We start from the raw sequence: 23,447 nt of genomic DNA, 5'->3' as shown, positions 1-23,447 counted from the left end.
GTAATTCTGTTCTAAGATTATAGTAGGAAACTGTTTTTATTTTCTTAGAGACTGTCCACCAACTTTGTAGCTGTACTCTTATACACAAGGTGTGCTGGGTAATTTTTTAGTCAAGAATAAAGCTTTTGTCTATTTAAGGAATTATGACATTATTAGTTTTCCTATCCAGTCAGACTGCTCTTTGCGTTATCAATTTCTCCTGGTTTGGTGTTCCCCCAGTTCTGACCAGGTGTTTGAGGAACGTAAATGAAGCGGGGGTGGAGGTGGCAGCAATATCAAAGGGGCAGCCAGTACTCTTAAAAGGGTTGGGGGGGAGCAATGACTAGACTGCTGGAGCTTCAAATGCTTATACAACCTGAGAGGGAGTTTTTTTTTTTTCTTAATCCAACAAACTAGGGCCTAAGCCTCAGGAAAGACTAACAGATTACTTTACTCAAGCACCTATCAGTGGATCAGGACTAGACAAATCAGAAAGATGAAGCAGGATTTATCCTTTTATTAGCCCCAATAACACCCTCTGATGACTGCAGTCTAGATCTAGTAAGAGGACACAAACTGTAAATCAAATCTGCTCAGGAAGAATAATGAACAGGGAGTGGGAGGAGGGAGGAGTTGAGCCTCAGAGGCACAGACACTGCAGAAGTGGCTTCATCTGAGCATGAGGGAGAACTAAAGAAACCAAGAACAGCAGGAAGAATCCCTCTGCAATCTTTGTAACTTCTTCAGTTTTTAAGCAAAACAGCACCTACTGAGCACTATCTGAGCTAGCAGTTTTTCTCTCCTTGCAGGTTCTTAAGCCTAGGTATGGCCAAAGGCATGAGCCCAATGGCTGAGGACCCACCCGGGATGTTTAAATTAGTGGTTTTGGAAGTTTCTGCATTTATTTACTTTGTCTACACAATGGAGACTCAGAGCAGCTTACATTGTTCTCCTATCCTCCATTTTATCATCACCAGCTACCCTGTAAAATGGGGGTTAAGCTGAAAGTGTGTGACTGCCCCAAAGCCACCCAGCAACCTTCCCTGGCAGGCTGCAGATTTGAACCTGGGCCCCCCAGAACCAAGTCTGACACTAACCACCACATCAGCTATCACCTGTAGGTAGGTCTGGGTTCCTTCAGGCAGAAAAGTGGCATCAAAAATCCCAAATAAATACTACCTACTGGAAATAAATAGCATGCCTTAAGCCCAAGCCAGAAAAAGAACTTCTGCTTCCGCAAAGTAAGCTTGTGTTATAGGAGTACTGCTGCATGCGCACCCAACCACACTGATAAACACATTGATTTCTCAGAGACAAGAATGAATTGCCCAGTCACAAATGACATTTCTGAACATGCTATTAGCAACTGTAATGTCTAGCTGCTGTCATTTGCCTCTTTGCAAACCTCAAACTATCCCCACCAGACAGATTTTATTCTACCCGAGGTCATATCTAGCTTGGAAAAGTATATCTGGAGACAAAGCCACACAGAGCAGAATGCATATTCACAGTTTAGCTTACCAGATTCATCTATATCAGCATCTTCATCCCATTCCTGAAAAGCATGGCTTTCATCTTTTCTGGTTTTTATCCAGTCTTCATCAGGTTCCATATCTAGGTCACTTGGTTGGCCACTGGACCAGTCTCCTAAGGAAGGAAGGAAGGAAGGAAGGAAGGAAGGAAGGAAGGAAGGAAGGAAGGAAGGAAGGAAGGAAGGAAGGAAGGAAGGAAGGAAGGAAGGAAGGAAGGAAGGAAGGAAGGAAGGAAGGAAGGAAGGAAGGAAGGAAGGAAGGAAGGAAGGAAGGAAGGAAGGAAGGAAGGAAGGAAGGAAGGAAGGAAGGAAGGAAGGCCCATTTGATCTTTACTGGGGGAACTGTGGAATCAACTACAACCAAGTACTTTTCCTCAGACAGAAAAGTGACAGGCAGCAGAGCAACAAGTAGTAAGCCCTAAACTGGAAGCATTCATATAGAATGTGCCTCTCGTGGTCTATAATCCTCAAGGTCTAGCAGTGCATGTCCTGCCTGAGGAACAGTACCACAAACGCCATTCCTGACTAGAGACATTTCCAGTAGTAAAGACTTTTGCGACTTCAACAGACTGTGCCAAACATGTTATATTCCCAGAAGACTAAAATTCCTGAAGGAATCTGAGCTAGTTAAACGACAAACCTTTCAAGCAGAAGACAGAGAATATGGCTTCACTTCAAGATACAAGACTTCAAATTCCTGAACAAAAGGTTTTAACTCCCAGTTCAATAAAAGTGTTTATTGCCCTTTGGAGGTATATTGCTGTTTTATCTCTGTCTTTGGTATGCCAATAAAGGTTAATGAAATGAAATGAATGAATAAAAGTGTTTCCCAGGCTTCATCCACTCACATTAAACACATTAAAAGAAACACATTTAAAATCAGTGACTTGACAAAGTTTGCCATTCTGCAAGTCATACATGTCTTAATTACAAAAGCACCCCAAACTGTTTGCTAATATCAATCATACCGGTTTGCAACAAACGTTATACCTAGAAACAAAATGCAAAACTGTTTGGTTGTGCCTAGACACATGCCTTTTGCAGAACAATTATCTACTTGGCAACAGATTAAAGAAATAATGTGCCATTTGATTGCATAAATAATTGATTTATCTTTGTATAAAAGATCTCGGGCCAAAAGCAAAGACATAAAAGACATGAGCTGAAATCCAATGGAGAGTCAGATGTGTGCTGGATGTGTACGTGTCCAGAACATTACATAAGCCGGGGGCAAAGGTTACCCCTCTCTGATACAAACTAAGTGCCCATATACTTAGTCATTATTTATAATTTTTAACACTACATGACATTTCACCTTTAAAGTAAAATATTGTGTCCGTGGCTTTTTCTATTGTGAAAAGGGCATGATAAATCCTGTTTTTAAAAATCTGAGAATTTCCATCAGTCACTTACCTCTGGACCAATGGACAGGATAAAAGTGTTTCCAAAGAGATCCTGTTTTAGCCAACTGAGACCATTTGGTGTTGACTTGACTACATCGGCACAGCTCTTGTGGGTTAAGGTAGCTAAAAATAGTCAGCATCACCTCAGAAGGAAGATGAATAATACTGGTGATTTGCCCTGTTTCTTCAGTTTCTGGGGAGGAATAATATAAATAGATACATATGAATACATTCAAGCCACCCAACAGTGGCTGGAAAGGCATTCCCCTTCTCAGGATGCCACAATGTAAAGCTGCCAGCCTGCACATTTCAAAACCACCACTTTTTCACTTAGGGTCACAATACCAGCTCCTAACGTTCGCTTCCAGAAAAGAGCAAACTTCAGATAAACAACCAACCAAATCAGCATTATGGTATTAATTCAGTGATACTAATTCAGTGCTGATTGTGGCCTGATCATCCAAGTTAATTTGGTAACCACCTAAGTGGCGAGTGAGACAAACTGAGAAACTAGGAAATCATATGACATCATAACACTGTTGAACTGTGAAGCTTGTCCCGCCCACTCCCAAAGTGATTTCATGTTTTTAACCCGCAGGGCTTTACTTTCATGAGCAGATTCATGACTCCTAGAGCTCTTTTTGCATTCTGGGAATTCTTTCTCCTAGATTGTGTGCGCATGATGTTGAGCAAGCAGATGTGTTGCTGTCATTTTGAAACAAGCTCTTTGTTCCCTAAGTTCTTTTCCTGTCTGGTTCTTTTACCCTGCCTTTGCGATCTGTAACCTTGCAAAATCTTTTGCGTTACCTTCTGAAAGCTTTCATTGCCTTCTTGCTTGCTCTCTCTCCTTCTTCCACGTTTTTACACCCTAACACAATTCTCTGCCCCCACCTTTGCTTTTTTAATGTCATTGTCACCCAGCTTGGCAACCGATGCAGGAATCACTTCCTCTGGGTATGATTTCAGGGACAATATTAAATGATCGTCCATATATTTACGTATACCTTTATAACTTCCTTACCAGTTATTTTCTTTCTGGCTTATGTTGGTTTACAAATCTATCATATCCCTTTCAGGGAAAATGACAAAGAAGAGTCACAACCACACATGTGTCATCCTGCCAGATGAACTGGTAGGGGTCAGGGTGGTCAGGCCAGGGGAAAAAGAGAGAAGACACAGAACTGTTGAAGAATGAGAGGGCTCCATGACACATTTGTGCAGTGGACTGGAAAGCTGGCGAGGGTGGGGAATAGTCAGGCCAGGCTGTGTCAGTCACAGGTAAGACAGCATGGGCAAAAGAGGGTGGTTTTGTTTTTGTTTTTTGGTTGAGGTGATCTCTGAACCTGCCTGAAATAAAAAAGAATTATCACCACCTTTCCGAGAGGTAGAAGTCATGACCCCCTGGCTCTCTACAGCAGGCTCTAAAGCAGGTTTTTCCATACAAAAGAAACACACAAGATGGCTCTATGGGGGCCCCAGGTGCTGATTTTATTCCACCCGAACTTCTGAAGAACAACAAAGACTGGTGGGTTCCTTTCCTGGCCTCATTTTTCACCTACATAGATAGGACTGGACATATGCCAAAGGACTGGGGCAGGGCGATTGTGGTGCCATTTTTTAAGAAAGGAAAGAGGGACAACCCAGCCAGCTATAGGCCTATTAGTCTCCTCAGCATTATTAGTAAACTGTATGCCAAGCAATATTGTTCTGTTGAACGACTAGACATTAATTTCTCAAAGACAATAGTTATGGCCTTTGGCAAGCACCCTACAATACGAACATGGAGCACTGATGGCCACAAAATAGACCAGGTACTGTCAGGTTCTGACTAAAGTCACCTGAAGAAGGGCTCTTGGCAGGACCAGGCCAGGCTCTGGTATCAGGTCAAGTTCTTGGTTCACATATCAAAAACCCTGTGTATAGTTTCTCATCCTGTTATCCACCCAGCCTGCAAGCCACAGCTGTTGTGCTGTCTACCTTGTCCTGGAACTGTTATCTTGGTATTGTTTCACTTTGTTTTACTTTCTCTGACAGAAGAGCTTTTAACCATGTATTCTACCGTGTCATGTCATTAGTAGCCTTACTTGCGTGTAAGCAGTCAGCTTCTTTTAATCTATTTGCTCCTAATAAAGTAGCATTGCTTAGGATCACCTGCCTGGGCGTGTGTGCTTTTTGGGATGCTAGGGGCAGACGCCTGAGCCTGACAGGTACTCCAGTTTAAATACTTAGGAGTAGTCTTACAAGCTTCTGGTTCTAAAAAAGTGATTCTGCAGCAGAGATAGAGCAAAAATCTGCCTTAAACATCATTAAATTTTTAAGAACTAAGGGGGGGCATTACTTTCCAGCCGTTCTTAAGCTTTACCAAGTGTAAGGTCTGAGTTCACCTGTTGAATCCCAATCACCAAACGTCCAGACAGGGTATTCTAAGAGGCTGGTTTATTTGGGAAGCATAAGGTCAGTAGCAGGAACTTACAGGGAAAGGTACGAGGACTCTAATGGGGGGGAATGAGCAGGATGGAACATATACAGAAAACCAAAGGCACAGTTGGATACCAAGCCAAGCCTGGTTCCCACGATAGATTACAGCTATCATACTAACGGAGAGCAAGCAGTCATAACAACCTTCTAAATAACACAACCTTGGAGGGCAGCTGCGCTCCCGGGCTTGGAGCTCACATTCTACCCCCCCCCCGGGGCCCCTCCCCTCCTCGCTCGATGGGGCGGGTTTGTCTGGATACGAGGCATGGAACTGACGTAGTAGGCGAGGGGCGGAAACATGACGATGTTTAACCCATTCGTCATGGGTGGGGCTGAAATGCTTCCAACGGACTAGGTACTCCAGCCCCCCATGGATACGGGAATCAAGGATCTTGGAAACCTAGCAATGTTCCTCCCCCTCCCCCACCATTTCGGGAACCTCTGGGGGATCTTCTGGATACCACTGAGGCGCCGGCACGTATTGCTTCAGTAAACTGACATGAAACACCGGATGGATTCTCTTCAACGTTTTAGGGAGTTGCAACTCCACTGTTACCTCGTTAATGATTCGAGAAATAGGAAAGGGCCCAATGTACTTCTCACTCAGTTTTCTAGAGGGTCGGAGTGACCGCATATTTTGTGTGGAGAGATATACCAGATCCCCCACCCTGAAGGTCCAGCAGGGAACCCGATGCTTGTCAGCTTGGGCTTTATATTGTCTTTTGGCCCGCTCCAAATTCTTGGTTAACCAAGGCCACGTAGCTTATATGGTTTGAATCCAGTCGGATATCTTCACCCCCCTCCTCGCCCAAAACATCCACTTGAACAACAGGTCCAAATTCTTTGCTGTACACAATGTGGAAGGGGCTGAAACCAGTGGACTGATGAATGGAATTATTATATGCGTACTCAGCAAAAGGCAGTGGATCAACCCAATCATCTTGATGATAATTCACATAACAACGGAGATAACATTCTAACACAGCATTAACTCTTTCCGTTTGTCCAGCCGTTTGGGGATGGAACGCACTTGACAACCCTTGTTCCACCCCAAGCAATTTGAGGAACGCCCTCCAAAATTTGGCTACGAATACTGACCCGCGGTCGGAAATTATCTTTCGCGGGAAGGAGTGATATTTGAAAACATGTGCTACAAACAAATGAGCCAGTCTTTGAGCAGAGGGCATGCCAGTGCATATTAAGTGCGCCTGTTTGGGGAAAAGGTCAGTAACCACCCACAGTACAGTTTCCCCCCGACTCAAAGGAAGATCAGTCATGAAATCCATGGCGATGACCTCCCATGGCCCTTGAGGCACTTCCAAAGGCTTCAATAGTCCGGGGGGGTTGCCGGTAGGGCGTTTTGCAGTGGCGCATATTGGACAGCTGAGAATGAATACTTCCGCCCGCAAAGTTTTAGGCACGTATAATTTAGCGTCTTTAACCCAAAGTTCTCCCCGACGCTCTAGACCAGCAGGCAGGGCATTGTTATTCAGTTCAGTCTGGCACTCGCGGATCAAAGCGTCACAGAAGGCACTAGGCAGTCCTTTCAGGACGGCAGGTTCGCTCCCTGTAGAGGGCTGGGCTGAAGTGCTACTGTTAGCGTCACCGAGCAACGGTGGAGGAACATGAGGGGTAGCCCCGTCAGTGGGCGGAGAGGAGTTACTCCCGGTCTGGGTTTGTCACGCTTGAGCGCGGGTTTGAACTGCCAAGGTGGGTAGAATACCTCTTTGCTCAGGAGTAAACAAAGATTCAGTGGGACACTCCACCTTGGTTGGGTACGGCGGGAGCTGGGAAAGAGCATCCGCTAAGAGGTTTTTCCTGCCCAGAAAGTGTTTGATTACAAAACGAAACCGAGAAAAGAAGTCTGCCCATCTGCTCCCTGTAGAGGGCTGGGCTGAAGTGCTACTGTTAGCGTCACCGAGCAACGGTGGAGGAACATGAGGGGTAGCCCCGTCAGTGGGCGGAGAGGAGTTACTCCCGGTCTGGGTTTGTCACGCTTGAGCGCGGGTTTGAACTGCCAAGGTGGGTAGAATACCTCTTTGCTCAGGAGTAAACAAAGATTCAGTGGGACACTCCACCTTGGTTGGGTACGGCGGGAGCTGGGAAAGAGCATCCGCTAAGAGGTTTTTCCTGCCCAGAAAGTGTTTGATTACAAAACGAAACCGAGAAAAGAAGTCTGCCCATCTAATTTATTTTGCGGTGAGCTTATGCGTCCCAGTTAAGGCCTCAAGGTTCTTGTGATCTGTCCGCACCTGGAAGGGAGCTTCAGAACCTTCAAGAAAGTGTCTCCAGACTGTTAAAGCATGTTTCACCGCTGCTGCTTCTTTTTCCCAAATGGGCCAATTAAGCTGAGTCTGGGCAAACTTTTTAGAAAAATAGGCACATGGGTACAATTGGCTGTCCTCACCCTCCTGCGAGAGGGCCCCTCCCATGGCAACTTCAGAAGCTTCTACCTGGACAATGAATGGGCGGCCACAATCCGGATGCTTTAGCACCCGTTCAGTTGTGAACAAACGTTTCAAAGTCTCAAAGGCCACCTGACATTCCGGGGTCCAGTCTATTTTTGAGGAAGGCTGGGTAGCAGCAACCCCCTTCCCCTTGGTTTTTAGGAGATCAGTAATCGGAAGCACCACCTGTGCGAAATTGCTGAGGAAATTCCGGTAAAAATTAGCGAAACCGAGAAATCTTTGCACCTCTTTGCGAGTGGTTGGCGGCTCCCAGTTTACCACTGCCTGTACCTTGTCAGGGTCCATGGTTAACCCTTGATGCGAAATCCTGTAGCCCAGAAACGTTAGTTCTTCTTTATGGAATTCACATTTGGAAACCTTAGCATAGAGGTGGTTTTCTCTGAGACATTGCAAAACCTCTTTGACCAAAGTAACGTGCTCATTTAAAGTTTGGGAGTAGATGAGAATGTCATCTAAGTAAACCACCACTCCTTTAAATAACAAATCATGAAGGACTTCATTAATCATTTGCATGAAGACCCCCGGAGCTCCTTTCAACCCAAAGGGCATCACAAGGTATTCAAACATCCCAAAGCAACTTGAAAAGGCAGTTAAGTGTTCATCCCCCTCCCGAATACGAATGCGATAATATGCTTCCACCAGGTCCAATTTAGTGAAAATGTGCCCTTCTTTTAGTTAGCTTAAGAGGTCCGGGATAAGAGGGATGGGGTAGGCGTTGGTTTGGGTAACCACATTCAGTTTGCGAAAGTCTATACAAAGTCGCAAGTGACCTGTCTTTTTACGCACAAAAAAGGCAGGAGCGCAGTGGGCATCCGTGGAAGGGTGGATAAAGCCTTGTGGCGGATTTTTATCAATAAAGTCTTTCAGTACCGTCTTTTCCTTGGAACTCATAGGATAAACTTTACTCTTGGTTAGTTTCCCCCCACACACACACCTCAATAGCACAGTCCGTCTCGAGGTGGGGGGATAGAACATCAAAAACGTCAGCAAAGTCCAGATACTCGGGGGGTAATTGGGAAACGTTGGACACCCCCCGACCTCTGCCGTCGAGGCAGGAACCTTGACTGCCACCTCCCTTCAGTGACGTTCGCATTGCAGCTGAGCAAACTCAATTGTTTTTGCTACCCAGTCAATAGTGGGGCCGTGCCCACATAGCCAGTTTTCCCCCAAGACTACTGCATAACGAATGCCTGGTGCAATGGTAAAGTGTATTTGCTCCCAGTGATCCCCCACTCCCATGGCGACTCTGCTTGTCCGTCGGTCAACTGCCCCCCCCCCCAAAGCCACTAATGTCCATCTGGGCGAATTGAATGGGTTGGGGTAAGGTGACGGCTTTCACTTTCAAAGTCTTGAAGGTGTCCTCATTAATTAAAGTGCGGGCGCACCCAGAGTCAACTAAGGCTTTAACAGTTATTGGGGGGGGGGGGCTTGTGATGCTGTAAAATGACGTTCAGATACATCGTGTCCTCCACATCTCTTACCATTAATGGAGGTTTTGTTTGTACGGGCACAAGGGTCTGCAGTGGTCGTTCAGTTGACTGGTCGCCCGTTGGGACCAGGTTCAGGGCCGAAACCTCTTGGGTTTCCTCTTCGTCTGAGGAATCCTTGTCTGGGACGGCGGCATTTATAATCTGAGACCCAGAGGGGTCAAATGATGAGATGGCGAGATCCATGGCAGGAGACGTTGCAGGAACCTTGGGTCCGCCGACGGTTTTCCGATGGTTGCTTCCTCCCTTGCGTTCCGGACTCTCCTGGCGGGGACTCGAGTTTGACCGTTCGGATCGCACCAGGCAGTCCGCGGCGAAATGGCCCACAACTCCACAGATGAGGCAGGCGCGGCTCTGGATCCATTTGCACCCGCTGCATCTCGCCTAAGTCCGGCCACATTAAATCCACTTGATTCTGCATCCGAGCCATGTGCTCCTGCAACTCCCGATTTTGAGTCCGTAGATGTTGGACTTCGTCTGCGGCCTCCCTGCTCAGAAGGTCAAAAAAGGAGGGTAACGTCCAGTCCCCCTCACCCATGGCAGGCGTTGCCGGACTCTTGGGCTGCGCTCCGGATGCCTGCGCAGCCACCAGCGCCTCCAGCTTGGCGGCCCGGGCATCGACCGCTTCAGCAAACGATTGATCCGTCTCTTGGCGAAAACGGGGTTGAGTAGGACCTGCCACCCCCACTCGTTCCCCCATGAGGGATAAGGGTACGGGATCGGGGCCCTCCAGGAGAGATTCGTTACCCTTGGCTGCATTCTCACTCACGCGGCGGTACCGATCCAACAGTCTGTCCCTACTGTCCCTCAATCTCTCTGCGCTGCGCTCCCGGCAGGACTCCTTCCACTGCGGACTTCGGGGACTCCTGTCTAGGCTTCGGTGTCGCCTTGGATCCACCTCCACATCCACGGCCCAACGCAAGGACTCTCCCTCCAGGATGGATCGCTGGAAGTCCCTTCCCGCAGCCTCCTCTCGGGCGCGCAGGGTCTGTATCCTCACCTCCTCTCGGAGGAGTTGACGAAGCACTTCTCTGGCTGTAACTGTCCCGGGTCTCCCTTCCTGGGACGACCCATCAGCCCTTCCTCCAAGGGAACAGGTGAACTCAGCCGCTGCCACCATGCAGAACTTAGGGAAGAGGCTTCAACCTCATTTCCCCCAAAATCCAAAACAAAGAAAAGAAACAAAACGAAAATAAAGGAGGGATTAGAGTCCTAATGTAAGGTCTGAGTTCACCTGTTGAATCCCAATCACCAAACGTCCAGACAGGGTATTTTAAGAGGCTGGTTTATTTGGGAAGCATAAGGTGAGTAGCAGGAACTTACAGGGACAGGTACGAGGACTCTAATGGGGGGGGGACGAGAAGGATGGAACATATACAGAAAACCAAAGGCACAGTTGGGTACCAAGCCAAGCCTGGTTCCCACGATAGATTACAGTTATCACACTAATGGAGAGCAAGCAGTCATAACAACCTTCTAAATAACACAACCTTGGAGGGCAGCTGCGCTCCTAGGCTTGGAGCTCACACCAAGCGAAAACACTGGCACAACTACATTTTACATATATTTTATTGTTACGGCCATTGGCCAGCACAAAACAACAGAGCAGTAGCTGGCACAAATGACATATGGGACTTTACTTGGGCCACCTTCATCTACTTTTGTCCCACTGGAACAGGTTCAATCTAAATTCTTGAAAGCAGCCCCCCCATTTACCTCGTTGCATATCAAATGCTACTGCTGGACTGGAGGCAGGACTGGCGAGGGTGGAGGCAAGGTTCTGTACTGCTTCCATTATTCTTTGGCTTAAATTAAATCCTAACCCTCAAGGACTACTACCCCTGCTTCTACAGGATAGGTTCCAGTCAACATGGCTAAAGACAGTCCTTAATAAAATGGCCTGCCTGGGCCTTTCTCCACCTACTCTGTTAGCCATCAAGTTTCTTGAAGCAAAGGGTGGAAGACATTGAACGCCAGACAGACCTTGGAAAATCACCATTTTCCCTAGTACCTGATAAGTCTAGATACTTAGTCTCACCTACGGTTTATTTTTCTCAACTTGAGCCTATTAATTATAGGAAGGCCTTTACTCTTGCCAGATGCCAGGCCCTACCATCAGCTGTTTTAGAAGGGAAATATAAGAAGATCCCTAGATCAGAGAGGTTTTGTCCTTGTGGGACAGGGGACATTGAAACCATCGAACATGCACTGATATGTTGCCCATTCTACCATGAAGTTAGATCAAAGCTTATTTCCCCCCCACTTGGTAAATTCCCTGAAGTCAGCTGAGCTTTTGGCAAAGAAGCTCCTATTAGGAGAAGACACTCAGCTTACGCTCCAAACTGCCAAGTTCTGTGCTGTTGCTATTAAAATACGCAGAACTTTATTAGTAAATGATTGTTAGAATATTTTAGTTTTATCAATTTTAAGATGATAATTTTAACCAGGGGTCGCTTTAATTGATCTTACACCTTTATATGTCTGTGATTCTGCGGTGAAAAACTATTGAGTCTGGAAATTTTGATGTATTGGCACATGATTGGTCAGTCGACCATATTAATAAATTTGAATTTTGAATTTGATCACTAATTTGCCTTAAAGAACATAAGAAAAGCCATGCTGGATCAGACCAAGGCCCATCAAGTCCAGCAGTCTGCTCACACAGTGGCCAACTAGGTGCTTCTAGAAAGCCCACAAACATGAGGAGGAATTATCACCACTCGATCAAGTATCAACCTGGCATCCATGAGGATTAGGAACGCAGAAAGCTAGGCCACCCACAGACAAGGAAGGAGCTGCTACATGCTTGCAGATATACTGAAAAATATTAGTTGGTAAATTTAAAGAACTCCAACAGCAGCCTGATGAGGACGCAGCATGCTCTAAGTGGCAAGAAATGCTGAAGGCCCTTGAGAGTCAGTTAGAGAAAGGAGAAGAAAACCAAAGACTGGGAGCAAATTGCACAAGCTTGCTTACAGTCCATGAATATTGTTTACCAAGTTGGAGGAATCACGGAAGAGGAAAAGAAGCCAAGTCTCCTTGCCTTCTCCCCTTCCATTTCTCAAGGTATTAAAAGCTTTTTTAGGGGCTGAAGTGAGCCAATTTCTCCAGTCATAGGAAACGCTGCATTCAGACAGATTCAGACAGAAAAAAACCAGTGAAGTGCTCAGGGGCATTCACTCATGCCCTTCTCCTGACACACGTTATGGAGTTAAAAGACTTCTTGGTTTAGCAGATACTGCAGTTTAGAGTGTTGTGTGAATCATGTGGAACTACTGCTTGTTTCTTGCCTACAAATAAGATTCTAAACTAAGTTTAAACTGTACTTTAGAGTCCTCATTTCTAAGCAAAAAACAAACCAGTGTGTTGTTCAGACCAATCACCAGGATTGCAACAACCTGCAATTTATTCTAAGCCAGAAAGTCTTTCGACTCTGCGCTGTGCATGAAGAGAGAAGAGAATGGAGCATGAAAACTCAAGGATTTTTTAGCTTATTCTGGTCACAAGTAGTTTACGGCATCTGACCGCAGCTGAAATTAAATTGTATCAGTTGACTTATGCTTGAGCATAACTGACAGATATAAAAAGTAAAGGAGACCCAACAGGCATTATCAAAAACTCTTGAAACTAAAAGCAGAATCACTTTCTGCCTCACTAGAATGCTGATGCTATTATTGTAAAGAAATCAAACTACAGACATCCAGAAGGATAGATCCTGATGAATTCAGTGTGCTATAAATTTAGGGCTGCTTGTAAGTAAAATAGTTCACCTTGATCTGACTTTTCATCCACAGAATATTTAAAAGCTTTCTGGAGTTCTTCAGCTTGATTCCAGAGACTAAGACCTCTAAGTATTTCTGCTGCAGTTTCCTTTCGTGAGCAGTGTTGAGCAATTACTTTCTTTTTTATATCTTTTAATTCTTCATAAGTAAAATATTCCATCAACATAGGCTGGAAAACCTAAAATGCATAGAAAATGTTAATGTTTAGACAACACCCCCTTAAACATCCACACCCCACCTATTCACCCCCAAAAAGCACAAGCCTGCATTAGCTTTTGACAAGCTAGATATTCTTCCGGCATGATCTCTCCAGCACGCATACACTCATACCTGCACATTAGTATCAGAACTGACAATTCATGAAAACATGGATATGTCAATTTATCTTGTTTTCCCATGTATAAAGATGTTCTGAAAATGCTCTGAAATATTACAGAAAAATTGTGTCTACTCATCCAGTGGTTCTCAACCAGTGGCAGGTGGAATGGAGGAGTCTAGGTGAGGCGCAGATTTCCATAACAAGTACTAAAAATTCACTCTCCCTCAATCCTCATGTCCACCAGCATGACATGCTAACTCCAGCCGATCCTACCTGCCACAACTAATCTACCAGTGATCTGTTGGCACACTCGTATAACCTTAGACACTCAGTGTTTCTCCTGATCCCCCACACCCCCTGCCCACCGGCAAGTGTCTTTGATGTGATGCTTCCTCCAACCCTACCTGTCAGGGGTTATCCATTGTGCTTCTGCAATTTTTTTATGCTCTTAAAACTTACCATAAATAATAAATATAGTAACAGAATGCCTGTAAACACGTAAATGTCCTTGGAAAAAAGTAGGATGCTTATCTTATGGTGAGACCCGGATTCTTTGACAGAGTGATTAGTGGGGCATAAGATATGAAAGGTTGAGAACCACTGTGTTAGTCCATGCAAACATATTTTTTTCTGAACTAGTCAACTAAAATATTTTCTCCCAATATTAATCTCAGTTTTTTGAATACAGAAAAACTGAAAGTTCAAAATTTCCAACATAATCCAGTGTTTATCTGTATAATTCTGTGATGTGTATAAGAATCTCAGGGCAGAACAGATGAGAGTATTGAGAGTGTGCACAAGGAAAGGGAAGCTAATCATCCAGTCAGATATGATTTCTTAGGTTAATACTAAAGTTTCTGCCTTACTGAGATTAAACACACACCCAGAAGACATGAATTATAAGGACCTATTCTTCCAAATTTGAAGACTTTCATCAGTCTGAAGGAAGAATTACAGCAACGTTCACACATGCAAAGCCAGAATCTGTTGGCAATGCTTCATCTACCCTAAACACAAAGGAGCACACCAATTTGTGCCACACAACTACCTATGGGACCAAGAAACTTCAGCACAGACAATTCTGATTGTAACGATAGTAGAACTGAAAGGTCATAGAAAACCCTTTTACAATGAATTACATTGTACATTTGTAGCTTTGTTTTCAGAAATCAGTTTTACAAGGTATCTGCCAGATGATACTATCTATCATGAGTCTGGTTTATTTCTACACAATAAGGTACAATCCATACTTTCTGACATTTTAAAAAGTTAAGGCTGACAAAACACACACACTTACCCCCACCAACTCCTTAGGATGGAAGGCGTCAAAAGAATTAATACACTTTAATGATTCAATGTAAAGCTCTTAAGAAAGCTTTAATTCTGTAATTATTTCCTAGTTTTGCTCACCTCCTCCTCCTCTTTCATGTGAGGAAGGAAATCCCTGGTGAAAGCTTCCAGTCTCTCCTTCAGCTGCTTCGCATAGTTTAACTGTTCATATTCATTCTGAGAAAAATAAAAAAACCATTATACAGCCTTTGCGCCACTTGAAATTACAAATAATTACAAACGAACAATCATAAAATCTTTAGATTATAAAATCCCTTGTATTACAAAAAACAGATTTAGGCTACTTCCTATTTAGAACAACGTACATGGTAATTTCAAGCCATCACTACCATCCTTTCTAATTTACGCTGACCAGAAACAAACATGTACACGTAACTAAGGTGATATAGAGATTACTGTGCACATGTACAAAACTACTGTAGACGTGCCTGATTAAGGAATAAGGTTTTGACTTAATATGTTAATAGTTTACCTTTAAAAATGAATTCCATTCTTAACTAATTTTCCAAGCAGACGTGATGAATTTTGTATTTGCCTTCTCCTCCAAGATTGTTCTAACGAAACTAACATTTAAGGTGGCCAAATTTTGGACCTTGGTATGCTCAAAAAGGAAGCAGCTGGTTTCATTTTTATTAATTATGTCTGCACTATTGAGATCAGCGTATCATACAGCTCTGAATTTTACTGTTTGCATATATGCTGATGACTCTCTGGTTGTCAATCTCAGCTGATCTATGATGGTAACAAATAAGAAACCTGGAAGAAACTTGGGGGAGCGTGCATCCCTTCCCCCCTTTGTCTCCTTCCCTCTCCCCCCTTCTCTAACTATCTTCCTCCTCTTTCTCACCTCTCCCCTTTCAGTATTCCCCCTCCTCCTCTGACAATCTCCCCTCCCCTTATCTGTCAACCTAACTCCCTCTCTCTTTTGCCCCCATTCCTTCTCCATCAATGTCACCCTCCCCTTCTCTGTCAACCTACCCCCTTTATTTCTCATGCCTCTCTGTTAATATCCCCCCCATCTCTCTTTCTCCCCTCTCCTTACTGGTCATGGCAGCTGCAGTGTTGCTCTGTGCCCAGAGTAGCTCTTCTGTCGCCCAGCCAGGCCCAGTTCCAGGCCTGGCTGCAGCGGCATCATTGTCTGGGAGCTGCTCTGGGCCCAGAAAGGCTCCCGGATGCCGACACCGCCAGCTAGGAATAAAAAAGGAAGTGGGCTGTCTGCGCATAGGCAGACAACACTTTTTTATTTGGGGGGGATTTAAACCCCAATGTACTTTTTATAAAGATGTCAGATTTTTCTCCAAACCCTGGGAGGGAGGGTCCCCCAAGTTTGCAGAAAAACCTAGAGTCAGTGTGGAGCCGCACCACAGATTTAGATAACTGCAAATGGGGGCCACATTTGAGAAACAGATATATAGAGTCAAGTCAAAATCCTCATCCCTGCCTCACTGCTTGTTTCCATACCATAGATACCCCACCCTTTTGGATAGTTTTTTTAGAAAGGGGTGGGGGGGGCTGCGAACAAGCTTTCACCCATTACTCGACTTACTGGTAGCATTCACACATCTTGGTGCTACTGGGTACAATTACCCACCCATACCTTTTAAATCCAGAGTTACAAGACTGAGGGCAGGAAGCAACGGTAGCTTTGTTTTAGCCTCACGAAGCCACATAATCCATAAGACCTGGCTACCTGTCTACATCTGAAGCCAAATCAAGGCAAGGACAATGCCTCCTGATTTAAACAAGCAGAGCAAAAATGGTACCCTGTAGCAGTGGACACTCAGACTGTCACCATCAGAAGAACAAAAAGGTGACTGGGGGACACTGAAACCTTGGCCTGCCCCCCCCACAACTCCATGCTGAGCTGAAACATTCACCTGCCAGCTTTCAGTTCAGCCCCTATTCTTATTTTTATTAGTATTAGATGTGCACCAAGGCAATACCTAGAATCATAGAATTGGAAGGGGCCATTCAGGCTCGATGCAGGATCAGCCTAAAGCATCCCTGACAAGTGTTTGTCCAGCCGCTGCTTGAAGACTGCCAGAGAGGGCCGCTGCTTGAAGACTGCTCACCACCTCCCTAGGCAGCCGATTCCACTGCTGAACAACTCTTAATGTAAAAAAAACTTCCCTGTATCCAGCTGGTACCTTTCCGCCCATAATTTAAACCCATTCTTTTGAGTCCTATCCTCTGCTGCCAACCGGAACAGCTCCCTGCCCTCACTTAGAGGAGGGCACAGCCCTTTGGCCTTACACTTCATTTTTCAGGAATGACTTGTGGGTACAGATATTTCTGGCTATTCTTGTGGTTTAAACTACATTAAGTTATTCACATACTATAAACGTGAGCAGCACTACTGGGATAATTAAATAAATGGGAGAGCCATATGAAATCTGCTGAACAGCACTAGTGAAGTGACCACTTTTTGATGAAAGCACGGGCAGGAAACTGCACATTTGGTTCTTATAGTGATTGCATGTTGTCATTACAAGATATTTCTCCTACAATTACTGGTTATCACAGCCCATTTCAGAAAGAAAACAGAACCTTTATTGGCATTTACAGTAACAAAACAAGGTAAAGCAGCTAGATATGGATCTAAAAAACGAATGTATACACAGTTCATCAATAAATTTTATAATAAACAATTAAATAAGGGTTCCCCTCCTTCTTTCTCCCTCCTTTAGGACCTTGGCCAGGAACTCTGCTACCTGAGTGGTAACTTCGAAGCTTTTGTCATCTAATAAATGGGCTATGTTTCCAGTAGTCATTGCAGTAGTAAATTGTGGAAGAGAACTAATCAAGCTGCATCGAAACTGTGTGAAAAGTGGACAGTACAAGAGAATATGATGTATAGTGTCAAGTTCTTTGCATTGACACCTACAACATCTTGCTTCGCGTGGTATTCCCTTGTATCTACCACTAACAACAGCTGAAGGGAATATATTAAATCTGGCCAACAAAAACGCTCTATGGTGAGAGGGTATAGTTAAGTTAGAAAAATACTGGGCCATAGAGTTTATTTGATAAGAAAGGTCTAAAAAACAAGGGGAGCAAATACCTTCAGCACCGGCTTTTATTATTTGGGAATCACTGTCCCATATCCTTTTTTGGATTGTCCTAAAAATATATAATTCACTGGAATTGGACAAGGAATCAAGATCAATCCCGAGTGATCTGATCCTATTTAAGATAAGCCGAGACCATCTAGAAACAGTTGAGTCAGTATGTAAAGCTGCCAATAAACTATTTGGGGGGCATCGAAAATGAGAGCATAACCAGTATTTGATAGTACTAATCCAAGCACCAGATTCTATCGTGTGCAGTCCCAGCTCAGCGCACAGAGAAAAATAGCAAACAGAGTTTGTGACGCCAAGGATGCGTCTCAAAAAAACTGCCCTGAGATGCTCCACTTCTTTATTAAAATCCAAACTGGGATTCCGTACAAAAGTTGCAGGATCACAGTGGCTTGGAAAATCTGTAAGGCGGCCGGAACAAAATGGTTACCCTTCTTAGAATAGAAACGAGCTATTGCAGCCATCTTATTTTTTGCCAAGGTAAGGGACTGATTACGATGTCACAGCACATTTCAATGCCTAGAATATGCTTATTAATCCACTTTGCTTCCTATTTATTGGGACCAATTCACCTTCTGACAATATAAGAATTCTGAATAAGCCAGTTCGTGATGATCTATATACCCACTTCCAGCTCTAGGACAGCAACTAAAAATCACTGCCTTACATTTCAGCTTACCAAGAAGGAGTAAAAGCCGATCCAAAGGAATCAAGGTTCTATCATAAAGAGCCAAATATATTTTTTTTGTTGCGATAGAACTGCTTTAACCTCTATCAGGTTGCAGAAGTGTTCAGATCACAGTGTCTTAGCAATTTCAGTTTAAGAAGAGTTAGTTTTTATACGCCAACTTTCTCTACCACTTAAGGAAGAATCAAACCAGCTTACAATCACCTTCCCTTCCTCTCCCCACAACAGACACTCTGTGAGGTAGGTGGGGCTGAGAGTGTGTGACTAGCCCAAGATCACCCAGCTGGCTTCATGAGTAGGAGTGAGGAAAGAAATTTAGTTCACCAGAATAGCCTCCGCTGCTCATATGGAGAAGTGGGGAATCAAACCCAGTTCTCCAGATCAGAGTCCAACGCTCCAAACCACCGCTCTTAACCACAACACCATACCATTGAAGAATCAAAGTATTCTCATCCTCACCTTCACATTTTTCAATCCTTTCTCAAAGAGACTAAGCATTTCTGACAGCTTGTTGTCCGAGTGTACATTATACACAGTCTGGCTGCGCTGCTGAAGTAAGCCAATGATGTATTCATTTTCAATCTGTTCGTGCATTTTAAACTCTTTAAAAGTGGCATACAAGGATTGGAGTAGAGCCCGGAAGTCATTGTTGTTGGAGAAATTGGTTTTAGAAAGCTGAGGAGGGGAAAAAGAAAGGCTTATTTTGATTCTGAAAGAGTATTCAGTAACCCAAATGATGTTCTGGAACAATATGTTGGGTCATCCCCATTTTCCTGGCCCATTTGTGCCTGCCAGAACTTATTTACTTATGTGTTTAATATTTACATTTATATCCCACCCATCTCAGGGTGGCTCATAATGATAAATGTAATACAATATAATTTAGGCTGTTAAAAAGAAAACTATAAAACAACATAACAATGGCGTTTAAAAAGATCACAGCCACCCCGAGATTAAATATCGAAATAAAATAAGAACAAATCAAAACCATACAGAAACAGTGGCAAGGGAGAGCTTATCAACTGACAACAGCCCAGATAATAATTCTGTGAGATCTCCAGACCCCAGCTGGAGTTGAGCAACTAACCACCACCTTTCCTCATTAACCAGGAGGATGAAGCCAAGAAGGAAGGACCCCCAGCTCTATGGGGGAAACCCCCCTGCAATGATGAGAGATTAGAACTGGCAACATTCAAAGCCTCTTTAACATACCTGAGGTTTCTACAACAAAGAATGCTGCCTTCCAAAACAAGTCAATGATTAAACTAACCCTGGATAAAGGAGGCAGAGTTGAACCAAATCAATCTAAAAATAATTCATCCAGTAGAAATGTTACATCTAAGATTATGTATACTTCACTTTTATATAGTATCTACAATGGCTACTCTAACCCTACCTCTTTCTTTTTTAACACAATTATGAATAGGCATGGAATATTTCTGCTGATATTTCAGAAGAGATCCAAAGCCATTTTTGCACTTAAAGTAACCATCAATCACCAGAGAGAGCTTTCCTTCTTGATTTTATTCTCCATGTACACGCCAGGTGTCCACAAACATGCTCACTGGTTTGCCATTGATGACCCCGCTTTGATTCTTATTTGTTTGGGAGAAACACTGGGCTGTTAACATTTTAAATATAAATAAATTTTAATTTGGCAAAAGGAGGACAGTACATAGCACTGAACTCCAAAGAAGATCCAAAAGCAACAAAGAATCTTGTTGCGTTCCAGGTATCTTGAAGGTTCAGTTTGATAGGAATGGGCGCACATCCTCAAAAAAAAAAAACACGCTTGCCTTTTCAGCATAACAATGAAAAAGATACTTCTCCCATTTCCAGATTATAGCCAAAAGATGCAATACTGGTTCATTAAAGTCAATTAATCTTTTACCACTGGCTCCACAGAAAGGGTGCGCACATCTCCCACCTAGAGCGGTACAGTATCAATCTGGAAAACAGTTCCCTCTTTGTAACTAGGAGCCTTTTCACTAGAAGCAAAAATTATGCAACTTTTAAACCAGAAAATAAGCTAGGTAGAGGCCATAATTAGATATGCAGGAACATTAATTACTAGTCTGACACTGCACCACACTGCCTCTGTTCTGCTAAATGGAGAGCCTTCCTGTGGCAGTGCAAGACACCTACCTTCAGCAACATCACACTCCACCATCAGCAGATCTCCGAGGTCCAAACGTCTAGTTATGAGGAAGCTGGAAACTTCATAACAGCGCTAAATGAATGCCCTGACTTGCCCACTAAAAGATCCTCTCTTCTCTTCTCTCATGATTCAACAGGGTGTATCATCCATGTGTAGCTAGCTCTCTTGCACTCACCATCTGCTACCAGGGATGTATTTATCCAATCCTCATTTCGTGTTAAAGGACAAAAGGATTATAACTTGCTTGACTAAGATTCAAAACACAACTCAAGTCAAAATGCTATGAAATTCTGGCTGCTGCACTAGGTTGTTTTGTCTCTCTGCACTGCAAACTACAATTTACCAACACTACTAACCCACATAGTTTAAATGCCTATGCACTTATGTATCATTGTATTATAAACTGTGGCATGCTGATAAGGAGGCAAGCAATTAGTTATTTCACTCAAGTGATATATGACTCGGACTGTAAATCTTTCTTTGTAAGATTATTTTAGTCCATGTTTCTTGTTTTATCTGGCTAAGGGCCATAAATAAATAATTGTATTGTAGTTATTTCACTGTATAAAGACATTCTTGCCTATTCACAGAAGGTAGTTCTTACCATAGGCAGGGAGCTAGGATGGTGGATCCAACCCCTATTCTACCAGTCCACCAGTCTGAAGCCTCTCTCCAATGTAAGTGGCTCTTCTGCTAAAAAAAAAGAGCCAGTTACGTTGGAGGATGGCTGGATCCAAACCATTTACAAGCCTGTACATGCTTTTTTGCCATCAAGTCACAGCTGGCTTATGACAACCCCATAGCTTAGCCAACACCTGAAAAAGGAGATTTAATTTCCTTACCTGTAAGCAGAAATGTGGGACGGAAAAATACTGTGGAAAATTTGCCAGTTCTTTATTTTTCCATGGAAATTTTCTAGTGGTAGACTGTTTCATAAAATGACTCATTTTCATTATCAGGCAAGCTTGGCAAAAATTGTAAAGAATTTTTTTTCAGATGACTGTCCCTAAGAACTGTGTGAGAGAGTTCATGTATGTTTGGCTGGTTTGTAAATTACAGGTGAGGAGATAAAAACACAAAGGTATATAATTTAAATTTTAAAAATTAAATTATGAATTCACTCAACTAGCTGTGCAGGTCAAACCAAAGCTAAAATTTGTATGTTATTCCACATGGTGGAAAGGATATCATAACCATCAATTTGATTCAGAAGGGATGTTGAAATGACTAATCTGATATAGAACTAACAAGAACTGCAAATGATGAGTTGTACTAGTGTGCTCCACAGATGATAATTAAATTCTGTTGAAATAGATAAGCCAACAAAACATCCATGGGATATCATTGGTTCTTACGGTGTGCTGAAGTTATTGTGTCAATGATTTCCAGTGTCTTTCCATTTTTATTAACTTTAAACAAAGTAAGAGAAATACATGTTATCCTGTCTTTAAATTTTTACAAGTATTATTCCAATAAAAATAATGTGTACAGAAAGCTCTAAATGTGTTTGAGCATTTAAACCAGAGTTGGTATTCCAGACCTAAACCCCAGGTTAGCCTAATCTTGTCAGATCTTGGAATCCAAGCAGAGTTGGCCCTGATCAGTATTTGGATGGCAGACCACCAAGGAATACCAGGGTATGGATGCAGAGGCAGGCAATGGCAAACCACCTCTGAATGTCTCTTGCCATGAAAACCCCATGGGGTCGCCATAAGTCACCTGTGACTTGATGAAAAAAAAAATTGAGTATTTCAGTCCAAGTACTTGTTGCTACTGGGACACAAATATAACACAGGGTACTTATTAAATGTGTTTAATATGTATTAGTCAAACTAAGCATGCCTAATCACAACACTCAATTTTAATTTTCCCCAGAAACTCATGTCATTGCCTGTAAATCTTCATGTGTGTCAGGAACTTAAGTGTGAGGGTCTCTGTCTTTGTGTCTCTGCTTTCCATCACCTGCGGTGTTATCAGTGAACTCGTAAAAGCAGTTCACACCTTCTGGTCTCAGGCGCCAGGCCTGATGGCCCATGTATCTTCCCCCCCGCTGTTCTTCCTGCCAGTACTCCCTCAGGCCGGTGCGGCCTTGGAAGTGTGATAGCCGCACCAGACTTCCTGGGATCCGTCTGATGTTTTGTATTATGCCAAGCTTGTAACTTCCCATAACAATAAGTGTGAACCCCAGTGCCCCGGAGTCAATATATTCTGTAAACCCGTATAGCCCCTCACTTGCAACTTTCTACCTGTGCCTGTCTCATCTCCTGAAGGCTTCAATAAATCTATTGTTTCTGTATCAACGTCTGAGCAACTGATTTGGAGAAGCAAACTCAGAGAGGGGGATCTCTCACATTAAGTTGCAAGTCCTTGCCTCTCGGACTGCAGCTGTACCGCTTTGGACAGAATGTCAGCCGACGAGGACACCACCCCTAACCCCGATGCCCCCAAGGAACCGGACGAGCCGGAGAAGCCGGACCCGAAGGAGGAGGGAGCCAAGCCAAAGAAACCGAAGGGTCGCGTCCCCGACCAAGATCGGGACGGACGTCCCCGGGGGCTTACTTATTGGCTGGACTCTCCCAAGGGCTGGTCGCTCTCGCGGACTGCGGCGAAGGATCGCCGGTTGGCCTTCCCCAGCACGGGACTCGAAGGGGACCCGGCCCGCAAAGAGGCCCTCATGGAGGAAGAACGAAAGCAGTGGCAGGAAGACCGCCGGGCTATGCAGGAGCA

General features: G+C 43.9%; 1 protein-coding gene across 1 annotated transcript in view; it reads right to left on the bottom strand.

Annotated features, from left to right (window-relative positions):
• Positions 1-23,447, bottom strand: part of FBXL5 (F-box and leucine rich repeat protein 5) — a 52,169-nt gene that overhangs the window by 13,043 nt on the left and 15,679 nt on the right. Inside the window, exons 2-6 of the mRNA XM_056855506.1 lie at positions 19,022-19,237; positions 14,858-14,953; positions 13,117-13,306; positions 2,924-3,106; positions 1,501-1,626 (exon numbers count right to left, since the gene is read on the bottom strand). Of these exons, the coding sequence (XP_056711484.1) occupies positions 1,501-1,626; positions 2,924-3,106; positions 13,117-13,306; positions 14,858-14,953; positions 19,022-19,237 (811 nt within the window). The remainder of the gene's footprint in view (positions 1-1,500; positions 1,627-2,923; positions 3,107-13,116; positions 13,307-14,857; positions 14,954-19,021; positions 19,238-23,447) is intronic.

The sequence above is a fragment of the Euleptes europaea genome, chromosome 9, assembly GCF_029931775.1.
Source record: "Euleptes europaea isolate rEulEur1 chromosome 9, rEulEur1.hap1, whole genome shotgun sequence".
Taxonomy (NCBI): Eukaryota; Metazoa; Chordata; class Lepidosauria; order Squamata; family Sphaerodactylidae; genus Euleptes; species Euleptes europaea.
Note: the sequence above shows the minus strand (reverse complement) of the source record. Positions and strands in the feature narration are given on the sequence as shown.